This window comes from Galendromus occidentalis, unplaced genomic scaffold (genome assembly GCF_000255335.2).
Source record: "Galendromus occidentalis unplaced genomic scaffold, Mocc_1.1 scf7180000076522, whole genome shotgun sequence".
NCBI classification, from domain to species: Eukaryota; Metazoa; Arthropoda; class Arachnida; order Mesostigmata; family Phytoseiidae; genus Galendromus; species Galendromus occidentalis.
Genome location: NW_003804511.1, coordinates 484,389 through 506,875, shown reverse-complemented (window position 1 = coordinate 506,875; position 22,487 = coordinate 484,389). Strand labels below are relative to the sequence as shown.

Sequence of the window (22,487 nt, the reverse complement as noted above, 5' to 3'; positions counted from 1 at the left end):
GCTTTTCCGATACAGAGAGGACGCCGCTGGTGATATTAGCGGCGAGCGACCGTGCGACTGGTCGAACACACAAGATGACAGCGAAAATCGGGCTTGCAACAACGCCACTGCCCCGATAGAGACGCAAGGCACCGGCAGATAATCGGACTACCCGGACAGACCGATGCACAAACAGGGAGATCCGGCGGATACGACGACCGAAATGTGACAGACACTAATCCCGGCGACGAGGTCTGATTGTGTCGATATTGATTTGTGAGCAGGGAAGAAGAATTCGTTCCCTCGGTAACTGCGGGGAGTCTAGATCAGGAGCACGGGGACGCCTCGTTGAGCGCGCTGCACGATCGGAAGGAAAAGTCACAGCGGCATTGCCCCCGACCAGGGATAGTCGAGGGAAAGTCGAGATATTGGCTCGGTGAGACGAGGAGTTCCAACTCTCTATTCACTGTGACGCTCTTCCAGACGTGGCAGACCAATATCTCTGATGTGGAATATCATCGGGAACGCTCCGCGAGGTCTCCATGAATAATTTCGATCTCAATTGAAGCACAGAAGCCTCTGGACCTCTTTTCCGGGAGCGCGTCGATTTCGAATCAGTAGTTTCCCCGCACTTCCTAGGTACACAGATAGCGGAATAGTCACGAGGGGAGGAATGAAACGACGACGGGGCAATAGATAGGCGAAGATACCGAATTACGTAGCTCTTCCCGCCCTGGGCAGTTTTGTAATGATAGGAACTCGAACTCGAAGGAGGAGTCCCTTCTCATGCTCTGACGCTCGTCACGTAGTCAGGCGCTTGCCGGCTCGTCCAGTTCCGCGGCCATCTTTCGTAAGGCTGGCAACGGCTCGCCGGGAAACGTTCTGCTGTCCGAGACCAGTCCCTGATGCAGGAGAAGACGCCCGGAACCAGCATCGTAAACCGAAGATCGTCAACTCGCAATTAAAGATTCGAGTTGCTTCAATCAGAATAGACCCCGCATTCATGCAAAGGGTCGGATTGCGTGATCGCGTGTCTATCTATGGATGTGCTCCCACGAACTGAGTGAGGAGACTCGCGTTCTACCGAGCTGTTCGAAGTACGAAACGCACCCAACCCCCCCCCCTTCCCCACGTTCGAGCTCCGTCGTTCAGAAATTCGGTCGATCGGTCATTCAATTCACTTGGTCATTCAATCGGTTGGCGAGCGAGCTAGCGGGCGGGCGTTCAGACAAGTGACTTTGAGTCGGTCGCTCGAATGACGAACGACGATCCTCGTCGAGCGGAATTTCTCCTCGAGGGCCTCGTTTGGAAAACTGACGTCTACGATACGAACTTGGATCTTTTTTACACGCTCGTGTCACGTGGCTCGTCCATTCAGACAGACTCCCTCGGTGCCGGGAGACGAGTCTTGTTGTCAAGAATTCCCATTCGAACGCCATCAAATTCAATGATTTTTCCCTCGTCTCCTGTTCGAATTCTCTCTCATCGAATGAGGAATGTCGGCTCGAGAGCAGTCTATATCAGGGTGGAGGAGACCTCGCAAAATTCTGCCAGATGCTTCTCCGTAGTCGATGAGCCCTTTGACTCGGAGGTCGACAGAAACTTCAAGCCGGGTCAAATTGAAGCCGAGGCCCACACGGCGAGGACCTTTCTGTCAAGCCGTTGGGACCTTGCTTGCAGGAGCAATTCATCACAAATCGTAGGCTCCACGCTTTTCAGTCCCTCTTCTCTCGCGAATTCCAGAGGGAATGTGTGTTTACGTCCAATGGGACAAGCCTTGGAAAAAACTGGAGCGAAGCGGACGAGTTCCACATTGTTTCGCAGCGATCGGCAACACCGCATTCCCCGAGTTTGAGCATGGCGCCGCGCCGTCGAAATTCCGAAGCTCAGACTGCTCGATTGAGTTTGGCGCTGGTACGTAGAGCAAGAGAGGATCGTTTTGGAAAGGTCTCTCAGGATTCTCTTCGAAGGGAGCTTAGATGGCAGCAAGTATTCCGGCGAGAGATGGGGAGCGACTCTGCTATACTCTCCCGCGATCCTAATCGGGATTAGGATTAGGATTTTCCTCGTCTGTTCCTGTCCTCGTCTGCTTTCGGCATGCCCCAATCTACCCTGGAGTTAGGTCAGCCCGGATGCTGTTTTCTTAGCAGGCCGCGATTCGGAGATCAAAGCAAACATCTCTTTACGGCCACTCTTGCCGTGAGCCATAAAATTCTCGTTTCCCGGTCGTGCACCAAGCAGAATCAGACGCGAATATTCAAACCTGAATCTAGCTCCTCGCGCTGCCCGGACAACCTTTATTCATTCTTACTGAGGCCTCGCAGATTTCCTAACCAAACCCAAGGAAGCTCTTTGAGGCGCAGTGATCGATGACGGCTGTTGCGATCGATTCACATTTCTAGAAACCGGTCAGAGTATCGAAAATATTTCTGCCTTGAAGACTATGAGAAATTCCGGTACGATGTTGACAGACTCGAGTCGAGACATAGAGATTTTTGCCACCTCAGAGAAAGAGTAGCATGACTTCTCAGTTCGGAATGATTTTATTCAAGACTACAACAGACTGTCGGCCGTCTGTCGGTGGAGATCGTGTTCATCGTGAACAAGCCACAAAATCGCATGGTAGCAACCATTCGGGCGCTTGCCGCTAGCCTGCCGTCTACTGTGTCTCTCAGAGAGCGCGGATGAAGGGAAAACTCCCCCTCTGACCCGAGTTGCAACCGGTGCCCACGCCGGCGTGGCAAGACGGTGATATGGGAAATGGCAAAGTTCATTGTTGCTCGATAGCTCTGGCGTGACAAGGAGCAACCAACTAAATCATGCGCCCGCACCAAGCGCCGATCGCCTAGTTCTCTGCGCCGATCGCCTAGTTCTCTGCGCCGAACGCGAAATGTGGCGGTAAAATTTGCCCCAACTGGACAAATTACGGTGGGGCAGGAGAGAGACGACTCTTGATCGAATCTGATAATCAAGGAGCTGCTTTCTATTCTCTCGCCATGCTCCGCTAGATACCCTCTGCGGAGATACCCTCAATGGATTCTTCCCTGATTGAGAGCAATCGCCACCCTTCGACTCTTCCTAGGTCGGATATTCAATTTCGCGAGGATAACGCTGTTCACATCGTTGTATTGTCAACTGGATCTCTGCATGTATCTGCCGTGATGGGCGACTCGCTCATTGCACCAATAGCAAGGGAATCGCGCAAAGTGGCCCCGAGTTACCAGCAGCACCCGCATCACTCATCATTCATCACCTTGAAGTAGTTCATAGTTCCGAGTTGCTCACGCGCCAAGGGTTGCCGCGCGCGATCGCCGTGGCGCCCTCTACTTGAGTTCAGGCAAACTAGGAGGAGCTCGCAGATCGAGCACGATAATCACTTCTCACGGCACCGCTCAGAGAGCTCGGGACTTCGTTGCGGTCGATTACGGAGAGGAAATCAGATCATGCCGAACGTACCTTATATTTTAACATTCGGGCAATGTCTCGTTGTTTGGAAGTTCGAAACAAAAATCTAAACAAATTCGCAGGCCGTCTGCTCTCCACCTCTGTTAAATCGTCTGCTATAAGCCAAACAATATGGCGACGCCCATGAAATTCCACCGAGTTGGCAGCGGCATCAGCTACCGTTCCGTGTCATCGTGTCTCGTCGGCTATAGTTGAAGCAGGAGATGGACGTTCTCGGGTCCGAAGCGACCGTATTATCGGTCGTCTTGGCGCTTCTGATCGTGGTCATTACTGTAGTTTTCGTGCTTCGCCGGAGTAGAGGAGGACGCTCGAACGTACTCATCTGCGGCATATCAAACGCTGGTAAAACAGTGCTCTACGCTCATCTGTGTTCAGGAAAAACCGTCCAAACATATGTGTCCATCAAGGAGAATCAGGGCCAGTTCGAACATCCGAGTTCCGGGAAAGTGGTCAAACTCGTTGACATCCCCGGCAACGAACGCCAACGCATGAACGTATTCGACAACTTCAAATCCAGCGCGCGTGCGCTCATCTTCGTAGTGGACTCTATTAGCTTCATGAGTGAACTCAAAGATGTAGCTGAATACGCCTATTACGTTCTTTCGGATCCCGATACTTCGCGGCTGCCTGTTCTGATCGCTTGCAACAAACAAGACGATTCCATGGCGAAGTCGATCACCGTGATCAAGAGCAATCTCGAGAAAGAGCTCAACCTCCTCCGAAAAACTCAATCTTCCAAGCTGGTGACGACTGAAGGTGCTCAGCTGGGGAGAGTTCTCGGCAGCGCACGCAAAGACTTCGAGTTCGCCGATCTCAGCCAGACGGTCGACTTCGTCGAGTTCAGCTCTACCGCAGATCGGACCCCCGTGCTCGATTGGTTGAGCAAACTGTGATGCCTCATGTACATGAATACGAGAAGCGATCAAACCCGACCCGAGTTGTTGTAAATTATCTGTTTGTTGCGTCCGGAGTCGCGTACTCGCCCTACGGCAATCGAGGAATAAATCAATTCTGTGAAGGATTGTATAAAGGCTCTTGTAAGGCTTATGTCGCTCTAAGGGAAGAATGAAAACATATAAGTGGTGTACGTGAATTCCAGAATCGTTCCCACTCGGGATCAGGCGTCGTCCATTGAGTATACTAATGGGCCAGGGCACGGACATTTCGATTCAAGATGCAAGTTTCTCACAGCATCCAGAGATTTGTCGAGTCTTTCCCCACTTCCAGGAATTCTTCGTCAATCATTCGTGCCGGACGCTCCCCACCAAATTTGTAACCATGGTGGGAGATATCGAAATGCGAAGTTTCTCCGATTGGATATGCGACACTTCTTGATTGCATGCCTTCGAGTGTGCATCAAGACACATCCTCGATCGATTCGAACAGCGCATCAGCCGGTGGAATGCCTACTTGATGTATTCATGGAAAATTCTGTCCGATGTCTATTATGCGTCGAGGAGCCACGCACGGCATGAATTAAGGGACTCCCCGTCCTTGCTGAATCGAATCGAAGCCAAAGTTGCCGCGTCCCAGTACCATATCGATCGTTCGTTTCCAGGCTTACCTCCTCCTTCTCGTCTTCCCTCCTCTCGGTCATATTGCCGGATCAACTAGAACTGCAGAATCTTACGTAGATTTCTTAGGAACACCAGCAGCGGAATCAAGAGCTCGAAGCTGAGGTCAGCGCTCCTATTCGGAGTGATGCTTTGGATTCGATCAGAGCACAGCGAGGCAGATCACAGCAGCGAGAGCAGGAACACCGCAGAGCGAACGAATCATCTCGAACAGCGATGTCGACTACAACGGCGATGGCGACGACGACGATAGTCTTCCGAGAAGCCGTCCGAGGCAGAAGTGGAAAACAAGCAACGACCCGGCGAGCAGACTAGTGTCTGGATGGATGTAGAATTTATGAATTCGAGCCCAAGTTGCTGTAAGTTGAGAGAACCGCGTCGTTCTCTCGACTTTGGTCGCTCCAGAATCGCCGTCGTTGTTGTCGCTGCCGTCAACGTTCCGTTCTCCTCGCTCCCGCATTCCGATCAGCGGCCGTGGACGTCGGCAGCGAGCGACAGTCGGATCGAATCACCGAGCCTGCTAGGTTGAAGTTCTCCAGACAGACGGAGGAACTACGATTGATTTAGCTTGCCGCGGAATTAGGCTATAAAAAACATAGATTCCCCGTGTGACGGTGTCCGCCTCTCTCACGAAATCCTACTCTGCTGACGCCGGGGAAGGAGCCATGTGGCTTCGAAATTCTTCCCGCCACGGCAAGTCGATTAGCGGCGGGAAATCTCTGATTGTGCGCATGGGAAGACCTCGGTATCCGAGAAGGGAGCAGGAGAGTCAAGTCGGGAAACGGAATGGATTGGAACAGAAGGCGAGGATACCGTCAGGAATAGGAGTCGGGGATCTAGCCATCGGATGGAGAACCAAGTGTCGGCGCTCGACTCCAAACTGTTCACTGAATATGTACGATTCGAGGCGGGGACGGCGACGCCGACGGTTGTGACACTTGACACCCACTGCAGCCTCCGTCGCGCAGCCACCGCCGGTCTCTATAGTTGAAATTCTGCTCCGCTCCTCTTTCCCTCTCTCTCCTTCAGGGGCTCAATGTGTCCCGAACTTTCCATCGCTCTCAAATCACTTGTGCGTTATAATATCGTTTCGCGCCGCTCTCCAAACTTCTCCACTTTGTCTCCCTTGGTCTCATCAGTGATTAATGCGTGTTCGCTTCGTGGAGTTCCCAGCCCGGAGCGATCACGGGCTTTTCGTTCGAAGTCGACTCGGGGCAGAGTTTGACAAGGTGTAGAAAAACGCAAGTTTCGCCTGATGATAACTTAATTATCGTGTTCAGAGACCACGTGCAACCGATGAACTCCATATCTCTCTCACTAGTGGCCGCGGCGATAATCATTATTTATGAAACTTCGTCGAACTTTCCAGGAGTCGGGCCACATGTCCCGAATCCCGAAGGATCGCGACCGAGTATTCCGAGGTCATGAGGTGGAGTTCCTCCCCTGATGAGCTCCCCGTCGCGACCATGGGAACTCTCTGAGTGAGAGCCCGAAGGAAATCAGTGATTCGAGCTTTAAAGGTCTCTGGAAGTCGTTTTCGGTCCCGGCGGCTCTCGGAATCCCTTCGGCGCAGGCGGAGGGGAAAGTTCTGATCAGCCTCGAAGCAGGACGTCCCAGCGACAAGAAGGCACACATGATTGATTCTATTCATCTGTCGACTTCGCGAGGCATCCACTGGAGCAGCCTGAAAGTCAGCCAAGCGATCAACCGCCAACCAGCCAGTGGACCTAGACGAATATTGTCGCCAAGACAGCCAATACAAGGGTGTAAGGAAAGAACATATATGGAGAGCATCGAAAACAAAGACCGCTTCAGTCTCCCTCCCGTCAGGAATACACGGTCTGCCTAACATGCATCGGGATCTCATGCAAGGGAATCGCCTGCAGCAGGAAATTCTTCTTTTTCATGTCGGTCCCGCCGTCCATCTCGAGAACATAGCTCTAGCTCGGGTGGTTGCCCTTTCTTCGACGACCCCGTCTCGGCTCAGAGCATCGGTTAACATGTCGAAAGCCAGGTGCAAATCATTGCGATAAGGTCGATGAAGCGCTCCTGATTCGACTCGGTTAAGCTTGACGTCGAGCCGACGTTCCCCACTGCTCAGAAATGACGAAAACGTGGAAGGTAAGCGAGTAAGCATGTGCGCCAACCGCTCGCTCCTCGCTTGCCTGGCTGTCGCGTTCGATTACGAATGACCTCCGGTACTCGTACATGTCTGTGCCTGCAACCACCTTAAATTGTTCCACCACACTGCGTGCTTTATTGTCTGTCATCCACGACGGCTTTCCGGTGATTGACTTTGAATTGACAGCTGCCGAACACGCTCGAACACTTCTTGGCACAGAGCTGGATTCCCCGGTTCCCGATCTCGGAATCAGAATAAATATGTTCGATTCGAATCCGCTTTCGGGGCATACGCGATCGCCCTCCGTCGGGTTTTCAGCTCAGCTTCCGGGCGAACCAAAAACTGAGACCATTCTCATTTGGATTCCCGTCCCAAGGAGTTGAAGATGGAACCATCGGATGAGCCGTTCCCAAGATCAGAACAAAGAGTTGAGGACATCTCCACTCACACCGCGGCAGCTGTGTAAGAGGCTAGCTTACTCGGAGTTCTCACGCAAAGGACTTCATCGGTTTCCCCTCGCCAAAATATTCCCCAGGGAATCGACAGAGCTCGCGGCCCGCAGTGCATCGGTCACTGGGAAAAATTGGCGATGTCTGATGAACACTATTAAATTAAGCCTTCTTCGGGAGCGGAAACGTCGTGTCGCCGTTTTTATGGTCTGTTCGCCAAACGATCTCTGGCTCCGGTTTCCCGGCTCATTCAGTCGATCCGTCGATTCCTCGCTCGCCTGGGATTTGAAAACCATCCAGGCCACAACAGCAGACATCGTAAGGATTCAGCAAAGTCTGAACCTACCGAGCCGATCGAAACTAATTTCAGAACTTCTCGAGGAGATGCTCTCCTATCAGTATTACGCATCTCTCGATCATAAACACGCGATACCTAACAAACAAATCCCTGTCTCTATGTATGTGTTTTCTATTCGTCTTTTTCCTGGGCGAAATCCATGACCCGCTCATTTACATTCTCACAAGAAGAACAAGCAGGGTCGAAGCTCGACTCAATTGTCCCGAACTCGGACCGAGCTCCGATCGAGATCGATTTGAAGAGACCCGAATATCTTCGGCTCTCTCAATCGCCGATGGCCCTTCGTGGACCACTCAAATCTAGGCGAACAAATTCGAGAACGCACTCCACCCCACGAGGTTCCAATCAATCCCGCGATCAATCCGTAATCGCCGACGACACCGCACGACCTTCAAAGTTTCCTGCAACGTTCATTATTATCGACCGTGATCTTCGGCACTGCTCAGTAGGTTGTCGTCCTCACTTTTTTTTAGGCCAGCGCAGCGCTTGATTGGTCGAATCAGGATCGGATAACGAAAGTCGGATCGGATGAGCTCTCTCGATGCGGCGCCCGGCGACGATTGATGCTGTACTCTTTCGGGAGAGGTGGAAACAATCACGAAGTTGTAAGAAAACTTCCCAAGCTCTTGTCGAGAGGGTCCACAAACCAGAACGCGCCTCCGAGAGGAAATGATAGACTTCGCAAATCTCACTTTGAGACTCTCATTATGGAGATGAGAAAATTCAGCTTTTTCTCTTGCATCCGCGGAAAATGATATACACATCCCAGGCCGCGCCACGCGTCTCTGGTTTCACTGCGTTAATGAGTGATGAGGGCTGCTTCACGGTTTTTCCCCGCCTCAGCAGACAGTTTCGCTGCGCTTCTTTTTTTTCCGCTACTCTGTCGCATAGATGCAAGTCGCGGCTTGAGTCTTCTCCTGATCCATCTTAATTTTCTCGAAGCTTTCAAGGGTAGCGCTCGAGGAGGGGGCAAATATGAGTATGAGGGAAGAAGTTGAGCAGAGAGAGCAAAGTTTCGTCCAGTGTTTCCGCGCATCATGCCGCTCGTGGGAGACAGGGATATTCGGGGACATATGCATATAATGGGCTGGAAGCCATTTCTCGATACCGCGCCCATCGGCGAGCCAGCAGGCGGTTCTGATCGACGTTACGCAATTGAAATAGCTTCGAATTCAAACAGATGGTCATCGGACGGAGGGAGATTGAGTCCCCGGATTCCTCCCTCTCGGGGAAAGAGCTCCGGCGGAGTTTGATCTTGTTGGGATTCAATCTTTTCTCCAAACAGACTCCCAAACTCCCAGCCATGAACACATTAGCCCCATAGGGGTCTTGTTTGCTCCGTTTTCCCCGATTCTCCCGCTTCAACAAGGAGGCTGACTCGCTTCCACGGCTGTCATCGCTGATAAGAAGTAGCTGTCCATCAGTCCGAACCCCCGGGTTCGCTCCCTCAATCCCTAAGCGATTCCTCACTCGTTGCAGCCTTTCTTCCCATTAGCCCCTCTTTAAGCTCATGTGTCCCTCACACGACGACGCTGGCTCCCTTCTCCTCTAGTCTCGTCTATGCAGAAACAGCCGTAGTTGCTGCAGCAAGGGGAGTTCATTAGAAGTGAAATGAAAGATACGAACACAACCCGCCCCTGTGTTCAGTCGCTGTTCCTCTTTTTCCGCTCGGAGCCGTCTCGTTGCCGCCTGCCACACACAACGCCAGCCACCGCTCCGTTGAACCGAAAGGCTGCACCGATGATGGCGGTCGTCGTTGCTGTTGTCGTCTGTCGTTTGCTGATAGTTGCTTGCCATTCAGCTTTTCCCGCTGTTTATGAACATCTTGCTTACTTCCATCCTCTCGTTCACGGTTTTCATTCACACCTACATCGAACACGCAAATTACAGACGTGCCAAATGTGAAGCCCTACGCTCCCGACGTCTGAGAGCGTGTTTGACTCGTGTCATCTTCGCGATGTACTGCCAAGACCATTTTCAATGTTCCTGTTCGAGAAATTCGCCTTCTTGATGGGGCACTCCTGTTCGATTGCGGAGTTCCTCCGCCTGCGCCGCAGCCGAAGGCGTACGAGGCATTACTCACGAGGAACCGCCACGGGAATATTGCGAGGAAACGACTCCCGACAGGTCTTCACATTGTCATCCGATTTCTCCGTGTGGAACACTTCTCGTCGTTAGACCTTTCAAAACTCCAGAAACCTCAGGTCGTCATCGTGAATGATTTCTACTTCCAGTGCCGAGGATCCCATGCCCAAGTAGCGCTCGAAAGATCCGACTGATGTCGAGACCCACCGTCCTCTCGAGTCCTAAAATTTATTTCCTCTCTCGACCCTATCGGAAGAGAACAACGCGCTCCGGTGCTGGAATGAAACTAATCTTGAACTTTCGTTGCGAAGGAGGACAGCTTCTGAGAGCTTAATAGCCGTGGCGTGTACAGCAAATTAGGAGGCTCTTGCGAGGTAGACGTTGAGAGCGCTAAAAGGTCGAACCGTCGTTCGGTGCTCCACTCAAAATGCTGCGTCCCGATTCTGGATTCAGCATCGAGTCACTCATGCTCCTCGAGGGCGGACAATACTCCCACTCCATTCTCAGAGTCAGAAACTTCCGAGAGATCGGGTCAGTTCATCTGCTTCCGTTTTTCTTCTTCAAAAAAACCCTCAATCTCGATTGGATTACTTCTGTTGCTGCCGAGCACAAGCGAATGCCCGAGCTCGGTCTGCTGCGTGCCTGTCTCCGTGGAGTCACGCGCAACAATCGAACTCAGGCTGAATCGATCCCGCAGGAAGGCCGGCCGGCCGGCCACTACCATCATCGTCGGCAGCAGCGCCGAACCACTTCGTAGCAAGCGAGCAAGTGAGCCGACTCGGATCGATAACGAGTGAAAACCGACCGGCCGACGGGCGGCCGCGCGATCGACCGAGCAAGCAGGCGAGCAGAGCAGCGAACAGCGATAGGGACACTCAAATAGGACTGTGGACATTGACATGAAAATTGACGGGGCTACGGGTTCTCGTCGACGATAGAAAACTTCTTTCTCTGGCTTCTTCGAGAATTAAGGATCACGTGGTTCAACGGCATAATAACGACAAACCTCGACTCTCCTCAACAGTGGGGTCGAAACTTACGGGGAGAAATCAAGTCGCTTCCGATCCCATTAATCGTCAGACCTCGAAAATCGAAAGGAAACTATCAGGAATTATGGAAGAAATGTAAGAAGGAGAAGGGGATGAAACCCTTCGCGATATCCATGCTGGCAACAGAGGCCCTTGGTAAGTTCATTTGGCGTTCTTACGGTGGCTCGGATGGTCACTCCTGGGCTCCTCTACGAGAATTCGGCAACGCATCAGCAAGTGGCGCGGAGAGGCTGCGTCAGAGCCTGGAGAATGCAAGTTCCCACCGACGATTCCACCGGGGTCATACCCCGAAGCCGATCCCTGCACCATGAACGAAGAGGAGAAGAACGAGCGAGCGAGCTCGCATCCGGCAACGCTGCCCAGCCACAGAAATGATTTGCATAATTGAATCGAGCAACATGCTCTTTGATCAAACCACCTCCTCAGGGCGGCACCCTTCACCTTCGAGTTCCCTGTTTATCGCCAGCAAAAGGGGGAACTATGCGAAGAAGGGCCCCCCGACGAGAACTCAGGCCCGAACAGCCCGTTGCTCTTTCAGGTTCAGACGAATGCGCGAGCGGGAATTCGTCAACCGAAAATCCCAAGTCCCTCGTGAAATTACCGCGAGGCGAAACATTGGGGGGAACTTGAGAAATACGAACGCACCGAGGCATAGAGACGAATAAAGGAATAGAACGAAATTGGGGACAGAACTCCTGGCTACCAATGCAGTTGTCGGGATGAATTCACTGTTTTCGGCAAGGCTGAACTTCTAGTGATGGAAAGATGTGAGCAATGGGGGGAGGGGGCTTGCGCGTATCTCTTCCCCAGCTCGTGCCGTTGGTGCTCAGGGAATCGGTGGACTTCCCTGAGGAGGGACCTCAATCCGCAGGACGCAACGCAGCTTGAGGGCAGGCAGGAGAAGCGTCGTACCGGCGGGAGCGGCGGCGGACGGGACAGTTCGAGCGATTGTGAAGGCAGTCAAGGGAAAGAGTGTCTTTAATTCGGATACAGCAGCAAACGCATTAGAATATAATCAAGACTCAATGAGCGCATTCCCACTTGAAGCTCTTCGGGAGCGTCTTTTCGGTGGCTGGAGCGACCGAATGAGCGGCTCAATCGTCCGCCTGTCCGTGCGTCCTCGTTGGATTCCCGTGGCTCACTGCAATGCGACCAGGAGGCAGATGCGTCGTGAGCCGCTCCGCGCCGAACGAGCGCCCACCCCCCAAACACTCGCATGCAACGTACAATTCCCGTGTTATCCTATCATACCGGCTCCACACGGAGCGGAGAGCGGGGAGAAAGGAGGGGGACGGGCGAACGAGCGAGCGAACTCCATTTCCTCAGCAGCTGTGTAATCCATTTGAATGACAAGTAGAGCGACCGACCGACCGACCAACCTCATCAAGGTTCCCCTCTTTTGCTATCGCCCGTAGCTTGATCCCATTTTTTTTTCGTTTTGCCTTCATGAGATAATCAGACCCCTAATGACGCTCTAACGGTCTATGTCGACGACATCGCGTCGACGAATCGTCTGCTCTCGGCGGGACATCGTTAAGCTGCTAAAGTTTTAATCTTCAAGCAGATAAAACATCCGATCCGATTCAGAGGGGGCACGGCAAATGAGTCAAACAAATCCTGTTAGTAGTCGGTGCCGCTCGGTCAGGAAACGATCCCGTGACTCCTGAGCTCCCACGAGCGAGGGGTCCTAAGCTTTTCGCGAAGACCCTTTCCGGTATTGATACCCGTCGAATATGATTCGTCCCTAACTCAAGGCGCGACATCATCAGTCGTCTCGCTTCACGATTTGTATTATTTTGCCATGCGGGGAAAAAAATAAACGACCCGAGTCGGGGGGGGGAATTTTCGGAGATCTGGTAGGCATCGAATAACGTTGATTTGTGCAGACACGCTCTGAGCCGGAGCTTATCTTCAGCTCAAACTTTGTATCGACTCCTCTCTGCTATTTCCATCCTGTATTAGGGGCAAGCTGAGCGAACTAGCTGTTCGGCTGGCCAGTCTCGAAGAAAGTTTCTAGACAACCCCAAGCGGAGTTCGCATATTTTCCGATTGGGGTCTTGCAGCCGTCGCTAGTTTGAACTTCACTGGTCCGAATGCGAGTATCGATGCGCAAATGACTCTGACGTAGACAACAGTCTTCACTCGCTGGGGCCATTCTTCCTCGGCATCCTTGTGGTATCTCGAAGGGAACAGGAGGGAAATGGGAGAGAACTGAACGACGCTACGAACTTCGACAATCGTCTCAGGACGTCGACCGACGACCGAACTAGTCGGGAGGAAAAGGCTCCAACAAAGGAACGAGGATGTGCAATGCTGACCTGGAACTCCGAGGGGGCGTCCTGCTCTGTGCGAGGTGTCCACAGAACCTGTGCAGGACACTCCTGGGCGACGAGCCATTCCATGGCGGCAAGACTCAACTGGGGATTTCCTAATGCTAGACGGCGACTGGTCGTAGAGACCGTCGGCGATGTGTTCGCCACTGCTGCCAGTCCTCCTCCACCTGCCTGAAAAGATCCGACAGAAGATCCGTCAATCCCCACTCGTGGGCTTCTCAACAATTACGTCGACTGAATGTCCGACTAATCGATTATTATCCGAGCGACTGGGCGTCCGACCGACAAATCGTTCCTACCACTGGAATAATCATATACATATCAATCAGAATCTGGCTCCCGAGGGATTAGATAGAGAGCAAGGAAAATAATTCCAGAAAATGAGCGAGGGGACCGACATCTGCGAAAAAAAAGAGAACGGCGAACGATGATAGAGGTATAGATGTTGTGAAATTCGATCATCAAACGGTTTCGCACTCGATGAATCGCGACATAATCTAAGAGACGCGCTCCCCCGTGACGATTTCCTTCCAAGCAAGTGATTGCCACGGAACTGTGTCGGGGGGAGGTCCCGACTACCTCTTTGTTGATTGTTTCCACGGAAGCAGTTTTCGCTCTCGTGTTCGCATTGGTATTCAAGTCGACTTCTGTTCCTATTCTCCGGATTGATGGTGAGCGCGGCTGCCGAGTAGAGGGTCACACACTGCTACTCAGGCTGCCAACAAGAAAGATTGTACCGTCGGAACGCCGACAGAGACTGAGACGTGGGCCGTCAGAAAATAGTCCGGAGCATATTTGTCTACGTGGAGCGAGAACTTCCGTTCGACGTTCAAGTGGAAAATCGTTCGGAGGGGAAAGAGACCGAGCCGGGAAAATAATCGATCCTACTCCTCCGAGCGAGCGACGCCGACGTGAGCGCGCCTCCAACGTCTAGCGCGGGGGAACAGAGGAGTAAAAAACTCTTTAGGAATACAATCGAGATCCGGCTCCCTACCTCTTCTTTTTCTTTCTTCGTGCTCCTGCTTCAAGAGACTTCGTTTGAGCCTTGAGCGACAAAGAAATCACTCCGGAAGGAGGAGTCCGATCTGAGATACACAAGCTTGCAGGATAGAGACTGGATGTGGAAATCTCACGTCCTGCGCACCGGCAACTCCTGCTCGTATTTGTTCGGGACTCTCGATACCAAATTAGCCGAATTCAGCAGCGGAGCCGCGGCAGACCGCGAGTCCAGCTAATTCCTCGTATGTTCTCCCCAAACAGAAAGATTGGCTCTCGATTCGGTCGGGCGAGGCAAAGGGGACGAGAGACCAGAGGGAAGTATTGACATACAAAGACGCAGGAAGCCACTGTCGCTTGACATTTTCTCCCGCTCGTATGAGATTCTTTTTTTCTCAGAGAGTCGGTTTCTGTCTTGTTTCCATCGTTCAATTTGCCACAGCTGGTCCGATCACTCCTCTGAATCCTCCTTCGTTTTCGTTCGTTTCCCCTGCTCGTCGTTCTTTTCCTCACTTCCATTCGGTGTCCTCTAACTGTTCGCTGGTCTCCAGGGAATCGACGACCGCCGCAGAAAGAGCTGCGGCAAAACAAGGAAGAACTTTTCGACACCTTCTCCTACACTCCCCGAGACACGAACGGCATCAGCCGTCAGTCTTTCGACTGTCTCTTCTTGGGAGATTTTGATTCGCCAACTCCACCAGCCAGCTCTCGCACGTAGAGAATCCCGGCACTTCGGAGCGATTGTTGCTCGAGTAGAGGGGTATGCCCAGCCAAGAAAGCTGGCAAACGAACCTCCGCGTGGGGAAGGAGCTGCGCGAGCACATAGCCTTCGGAGGAAAGGATACGATGGAACTTGCTTGGTATGGTGGTGCCGTATCGGCGTAATCCGCCGTCTGACCGCGATTTCTTTATTTATCTGGCTGCCGCGGTCGAACGGCTGTATTTAGGCGACGCCGTCGGTCCCTCCCGCGCATCCATTGCGAGTAACGCGTCTATTTGTTTTTAAAGAGCGTTCTCCGGCAATGGCTCTGATCGGAATACGAAGTGTGGATGCCGGCGAGAGAAAAATATCCCGAGGCAAGAGGGAGCCGACACTTGGAAGCGAAGTCTGAGAGAGGGCAACAAGGATGTTGCCAGAGTTCAAACGTTCTTATCTCGTCCATGTGCTCGGCCGGACGCTTTCTTGTGTACCACTGTGTGTCGCCGTGATTGGCTCGGCTCACTCGATCTCTCTCGATCTCGGGACCATGTCCTCTCGATGCTTCTCAATCCTTCCACGGGCTGCTTCTGAGCTCTTTGGATCAGATCCATCGGTGATTTGTTCGACTCTATGACAAGCCGGAGAAGCCTCTTCTCTACTGCTACCTAGCAATGGAGGGTGGGATCCAAAACCTCTCGAAGTTCGGTCCGAATGAATTCTCCCATCTCTCTCTTGGTCAGCTCGACTCGACAAGCGCGTTCCTTTCGTGGCGTTCGTCATACGCGAAATATTCGCGACACCGTTCTCTGACACTGCACATAAGTTGCATCGGTACCGGGTTCGCGGAATGTATGTATTCCGGCTCAGCAGTATGCATCGCCGTGGCCCTCGGCCCGCGTCCTGCGTCTGACTGTCTCCGCTGCAAAATTCAGCTGTCCGCGAAACGAAAGACCCGCATAGCGAACGTTCTCGGTCAGACCCCAGTTGCCTCTCGGTCGGCAACTCTCCGTGACTCGTTTGAAAAACTCTCTTGGAAGAAGCTTCTGGAGATGGGGCCGAAGCGTGGGAGACGGGAAAGGACCCGGACGGCGAGCATCGGGTCGAGAGAGTCGCACGACAAGTAAGTCTCAGCCAGCGGAATAAATAGTTTTTTCTTCTTCTCGACTCCACGCAAGGAGGAAAAATGCGTCCATATCAACCCAGCGTTTCAATGGTGGGCGCCTCCAAGAGTTTCCGAGAGTTCTTCAATTTCACATTTTCTGTTTGCTCCCTATTTCGCCGTTTCGGCCTGGTTTACCTCGCTTACGCTTCGGATAGGTACTTCTATCGGAGCTTCGGACCGCTGACGCTATCGTTCAGTCTCTGGCAATGGCACGCAGCGCCCAAATATGACGAGTGACCGGCGTTAGCCTGAGACAATATTGGATCAGCTGTCTCGACGGTCTCCTGGATTCCACCACAATGGGATTCGAAAGAGTCCCAGAGCGGAAATTTCCGAAGCCCTGCATATTTTTCATATATATGATGTATATCATTATGATAGAAGGATCTCCACTGGTCGGAGGTTTATGGATTCTGGAGATTGGGATTTCTTCGATCACGGACGCGCATCCACCCGATCAGGCATCGATGATCGAAGGCATCCGTGAAACGAATGGATTGAATGCTAGCCTCAGAATACCTTGGTGATTGATAGATGCGTTGCAAACAGCGGAGATTCCACAGTGTCATCGGAACTTTTTTTCTGCCAATCAAGTCTCCCATACATCGTTTGATTCGTCAAGGCCCGAAGTTAGGACTGTTGGCCGGGGACAGGCTCCGGAAACAACGAGGCGAACCTCAACCCAGCTCCCGAGAGACCTCATCACTAGAGCTCCCTCAGATACATCTGCGTCTGCTGATACATCAACGAACAAAGTTTCCGCCCGCTTATCTACGTTTTCTCCGCAACTTCTGTCAGTTTCGGGCGATAAGGCCAGACCTACACTCGAGAAACGATTCCACTCGATCCGGAAGCGAGAATCGATGGGTTTCAAAAAAGAACAGGATATCATTTCGTGATGACGATCGATACAAAAGCCTTCCGCGGAACGATTATTTAAATCAGTCATGAAGCGCTAAAGTGCGCTTATATTGTGGTTATTTTACGCGACTCGTTGTCCCTATCGGCCACTCGGGGCCTCTATTGATCCATATTAAGGTGGGGGGCGAGACGGAGACGTGGACCGAGAAGCTTGCGGCTATCTCCATATCTCTGATGGAATCTCTCTCGTCATCATCTCCTGATCCGTCAGGCAGCCTGCGCGGGAGCACGACGGGTATCACCATCACGGAGATATCAGACAGCCCGTTCGCCCGCCTGCCTGCGTGCCCACCAACCAAGATAAGGATTACCTCATCTCCCTCAGATTTCTCCCATCAGCCTCTTTCGCTGCACTATCGTTCGCGTTTACGTCGACGATGCGTCTTCCTCCCGATGTCGAACAATGGCTCACAGAAGGAGCACTCCCGTCAACCGGAGATTCTCACGGAGCACCTCGTCATTTCAGCTCCACGGTCACCGTGTCGGAGTCGGGATACGGAGTGAATAACGTCAAGGAAACCGTTGGAAACGAAACTCGCAAGGTATTTCTCCAAGGAAAAAGAGGGGACCGAGCAGTGAGGCATTGAGAACAAACAAAGGATACAGGTCGCGTGGGTGATTCTCGGAAATCTTCGGAGAACGAGAGGCTTCTCGTTGTCTTTTTATCCTGATCCCTGGGGAAGGCAAAGGAGCGGATTTCAATTTCTGCAGGCGAACATCAGAAAAGATTCTCGCTCGGAGCTGAGTTCCTCGCTGAGCCGCTTTCGAGGCAAAAAACTCTCTGCAGCTCAGATCTTCGTGAAGGTTTCCATGTCCACTACACGGACGAGGAAAAATATATTTCATTCTCTTGCGGAAAGGCCGAATTGGGAATTTCGAGGCCACTGGGACTGTATGGAGGGCATTCCGCGATATCAGATTTCTCAAGGTAGGAACAAACTAGCTCTTTCCTTCGCTGCGGCTTTCGGGCGGAGAACCCGGAGCGACCCCGCCGTCCAATGAGAAAACTCCGGGTTTTGAAGTCTATCGTTTCGGAACGACAAGGCCAGACCCTAGAGGAGCAGCAGAACGAATGCTCTTTCTCGCTGTGTTCTCATGAGGGCATTCTTTCCTGCTGCCGATCCGTGTCGCTGAGGAGCGGAGCAGTTATTCTGAGGGCGTCATTCGTTATATCCGAGACTCGCTGGCTGTAATGGGCGGAAAAATTCTTCCTGTAGGAGGGTTTCCATGTACCTATCAAAAGGGAGGAGGGTGTTGCGACTTGTAGAGATACATGGACAGGCGACGAGAAATGACGCGGGCGCCTCGAGAGGGCGGAAACACATGTAGGAGCGGACATTTCTGTCGATAAAATCAGAAATATCAGCTCTTGCGACGCTCTCGGCGGCGAGACACCTATGAAGCGCGGACGGCTCTGGGAACCATGTGCTCTCGCCAAGCTGAACCAGGGGTCTTCGGGAAGTAATTTCAATAAGATTCCGCCTCGGCCGGAATCTGAGCCGTGGACGAGTTGAAAGTGTTGAAAGCAACAGACGCAGCTCTTAGAAAGGTACACCGTAATCGGCGAGCGATCCATTAGCATTTTAATGGCGAGTCGCTTGCGTTGAGTTCCGATTGCGAGCGGAACGAGATTGTCTCCGACCTCTATTAAACGTGCGAGTAACTTTTTCTCCAGAAGCATCGCCATGAGTTCTTACGACTCGATGTCGAGTCTCGATGACGGCGGAGCAACTGCTCGTGATGGATAGAACGACCCCGCGGACAGCGAGCAAGCTTGGATGATCGTCGAATTAGAAACTCCTTACCCATCGCCGGCTGAACTTGTAATGAACCCGTCTCCCTCAGGACAACGAGGGACCACGCAGGCCGGTAGGCAGAAACCCTGCAGGCAGTCAGGCAGACAGTGAGCAAGTTTCTTCGTTGCTTCATTCGCACGTCCTCTCGTTCATTCGCTCTCCGGTATGCTCCGCCTGGGATTTGAAAACTCGTCAGTTGTCGACACGCGAGCTATCAGCGGCCAGCAACTCGTCTGCCGGCGGCTTCTCCTTCCTGTTCCCTATATCACATTCCCGAGTCTCGACCACTCTTCCCCCGGATGGTCAGCAGAATCGCTCACGAACGGCTCCATCCTTCGGATGTCCAAATCCCACTCATCGATAGGACACCTTCAGGGTAAGTAGGGAACTATTAGGAAACGATATTTCCTAAGCTTGATCTCCCAAACTGTTTCCCTCCCGATTTGGACAAGCTCGCTTCTCCTCCTCGTTTTGCTGCCTTTCGATAGATTGGATTCGGGAAAGAGAACTCCAGAGGCTCAGACAATTAGCCCCACGACACGGAAGTCTCATCTCATGCAGAGCGTACAGGATGCCGAAGAGAAGATTTCTCAGAACTCGAACGGGAACCCTCCTCATAAGGCTTCTCTGCGCGTCCTACCGTCGACCTGTGCGCTCTGCGGGCTTAGACGGCCGAGAGAGAAGATAAAAGCGAGCAGACCGGACACACAGCGGCCGATGCAAATTTACGCTGCTTTATTAATTAGCGAATGTTCTATCATTATTCTCCTGCGTAAGGTCGGTGGTTGCCATGGCGGGCCGAGGCTGGTGGTGGTGGTGGCCACAGCTGAGGGTGGCATCCAACATTCCCGAGAATAATCAAGCGAACACGAGTTCCGTCCCGGAGTTTCCGTTGCTCCTTTTTTTATGGATCCACCTGGTCATCCACCTAATCTGACGCAATCCCCTGGGCACTACTTGGTATCAAGTTACTCGACTCGTCGGCATTTACGCAGTACATCGATCCCGCGGTGTAATTATGGGAAATGGAGTATTCTCCGTAATGGTTTTGCGGCGTTTCCGATGGCCCGACGGCGATATCCCGAAGATTGGGACGTCGGAGTTCTCAAGCAACGAGCCATCACCGTAACGGAAAAACGAGTCATAACGGTTTAAATGGCAAATCGTAAAAAGCCGAGAAGTCTTGTCTCGGTATGCAAACTGCCACGTTGCGTTTAGCTGGCTTTATTTCGGGACCTACCCAGACCCATCCTCGTTCTGTTGTCGTTGGGAGTCAACCGGAACTCGGGATACGCCCTCTGCAGGATATTGGATTTGGTTCAGAAGTTTTCAACACGCGGCGGATGGCCTAGCGGATGGAGGGAGCTTTTTCAGAGACGAGTCCTGAAGCCTCAAGTTTTGTCAGCCAACTTTTCGGAGAGAGTCGAGGAAACACTCGGAAGTAGTTGAAAATGAAGCCTCGACGATGTTCTACCCGAGAACTTTGAGCATAAACACGGGGACCAATCTAGAGGACGAGAGAGAGACAGAGACAAGAAAGAGAAGTTTCTCTCCAGCTCACATCAAAAATTCAGTCGCGAAAGTGATGACCGTACTCTCGCAGGTAGCGATCCGTTTTAATCAAATCCAGCCAGATCCATTGGGCAAGAGAACCCAAATGGGAAGATTGATTGAGACTCCGGTCGATAGCCGCCGAGTGATAAATTACGGCTTGCTTGCTTGCTCGATAGTGGCGGAACGGGGTGGGGTGAGATGTTGGGGCGGTAAAAGCAGCCCGAGGGAATTGCGACCGGGACGACGAGAGAGTCTCTTTCATTGAGCTTTTTTGTTGCGACGAATTTCTCATCTCGGAGCACAGCTGTGGATTCGTCTCAAGTTCCGAAAGTTCTGCTAGGTGAGACCGAGAAAAGATGTCATGACAATCAACAGAAAACCTGGGTTTGCCGTCATCGTGGTCGTCACCATAGCTAGATCAAGGGTTGTCGTAATCGCAAACATCTCAGATATGTCGGGTCGACATCACCAACAGCAGCGGCGGCAGCAGCAGCACATCATCATCGTTGTGTCAACTTGGCAACATGGTCTCAGGTCGACAGGAACGTCTCCGCTTGTCACGCTTACTTGACTCGATGCCAGGAGCAGACTCCGCGGATATCCCCGTGACAGTTGGAGACAACAATATAGGAGGCACTGCTTCCAGTGAATTTTTTATCGACGAATCTTATCGCCTACCTAATTCAGTTCCGCGGTTCGCTACCGCTGACTGCTTCGAACAGCTGTCGCGGAACGCCGAGATTTTCTCCTTCCGATCCTAAGAACGTTTTCTATATCGAGAATTCTGGCAGAATAATCCCTTGGACACAGCTGCGTATCTAGGATTTAGAGCCGAAAAAGAGAACGAAAACGGTGGCACGGCGCTGTCGGGGATTCATTGTGGAGAAAAGCGCGGAGCGGCTTTTAGAGGGCGGCGAGATAGGATTGTGACTTGTGGAGCACCGAAGCACAGGTTCGAATTCGTTCGAGCAGCGGGGATCAAGAGACAAAGTGTGGCTTCGAATTCGCGGCGAAGCGCGCCATGGACGAGATAGCGGCCGAGCCGGAAGAGTATCCGGGAGGGAATATCGAAACGAGAATGCCCCAACGAACGGTACGAAAATGTCACTGCGACACTAGACCGGAAACTTCACCTTAGTCACGGGTCGACTGCTGCGCCGACTGTAAACTGTCTAATACACATGAGGGGATCTTGGCAGCGGGAGAAAAAAAAACAACGGAAACTCAGGTCACGATTCGACCGGATCCGAACCATGAGGAAGGGGGAATTTCACGACCCAGGACCCGTTTATCTGAATCGGGGCTCGAACAAGGAGCCGACGAAACGAGAGTCGGGACCATACGAGCGAAAAAACAATAATCGCTGCTGTCGACAGCGGAACTGAAAACTCATAGGAGTTTAACAGTTTCTCGTTGCGAATCGATTCGATTCCCCCTTATCGCTCGGAAACCAGCCGCACACCCCGCGGCTGCCGATGTCGCTTCAGGACCCCGAATTCGGCCTCGATGCCACCCTAAAATGTTCCGCCCTCAATCCCGCCTCTTCTCCAAACTATCGTCATCAAACATCGAAGCATAATTCCATTGATTGATCTGCTTGAACATTGGTGCTGTACAAATGACCATCCACGGCCCAGGGCAACTGTTCGCGGAACTGTCACAGAGAACTTCGTGCCGTGCACATCAGGCACGAAAATCATTGTAGATTAATTCCCGCCAGTGAGGTGTTGGGTTCTCCTCGACCCATAGGCGAAATCCCTTGTCCCATCGGTGGGGTTCTCGCTCCAGCTCGTCTTCCTCGCTAAGCCGCCGTTGTAGAAGGAAACAATTATGCTGAAAGCTCGCGAAGCCAGCGACTGTTTGAAAGGTTAGCAGGATGTGCGTCGGTGCGCCGGCTCCGCGGTTCGGAACCCATTGCTCACAGGCGGTGGCTCTCTTCCTTCC

General features: G+C 52.4%; 1 protein-coding gene across 1 annotated transcript; it reads left to right on the top strand.

Annotated features, from left to right (window-relative positions):
• Window positions 1-3,586: 3,586 nt before the first annotated feature.
• SrpRbeta (signal recognition particle receptor beta) lies at window positions 3,587-4,453 on the top strand. The gene has a single exon (XM_003739409.2). It carries the CDS (start codon window positions 3,648-3,650, stop codon window positions 4,335-4,337), a length of 690 nt encoding a protein of 229 aa, XP_003739457.1. The 5' UTR covers window positions 3,587-3,647; the 3' UTR covers window positions 4,338-4,453.
• The last annotated feature ends 18,034 nt before the right edge of the window (window positions 4,454-22,487 follow it).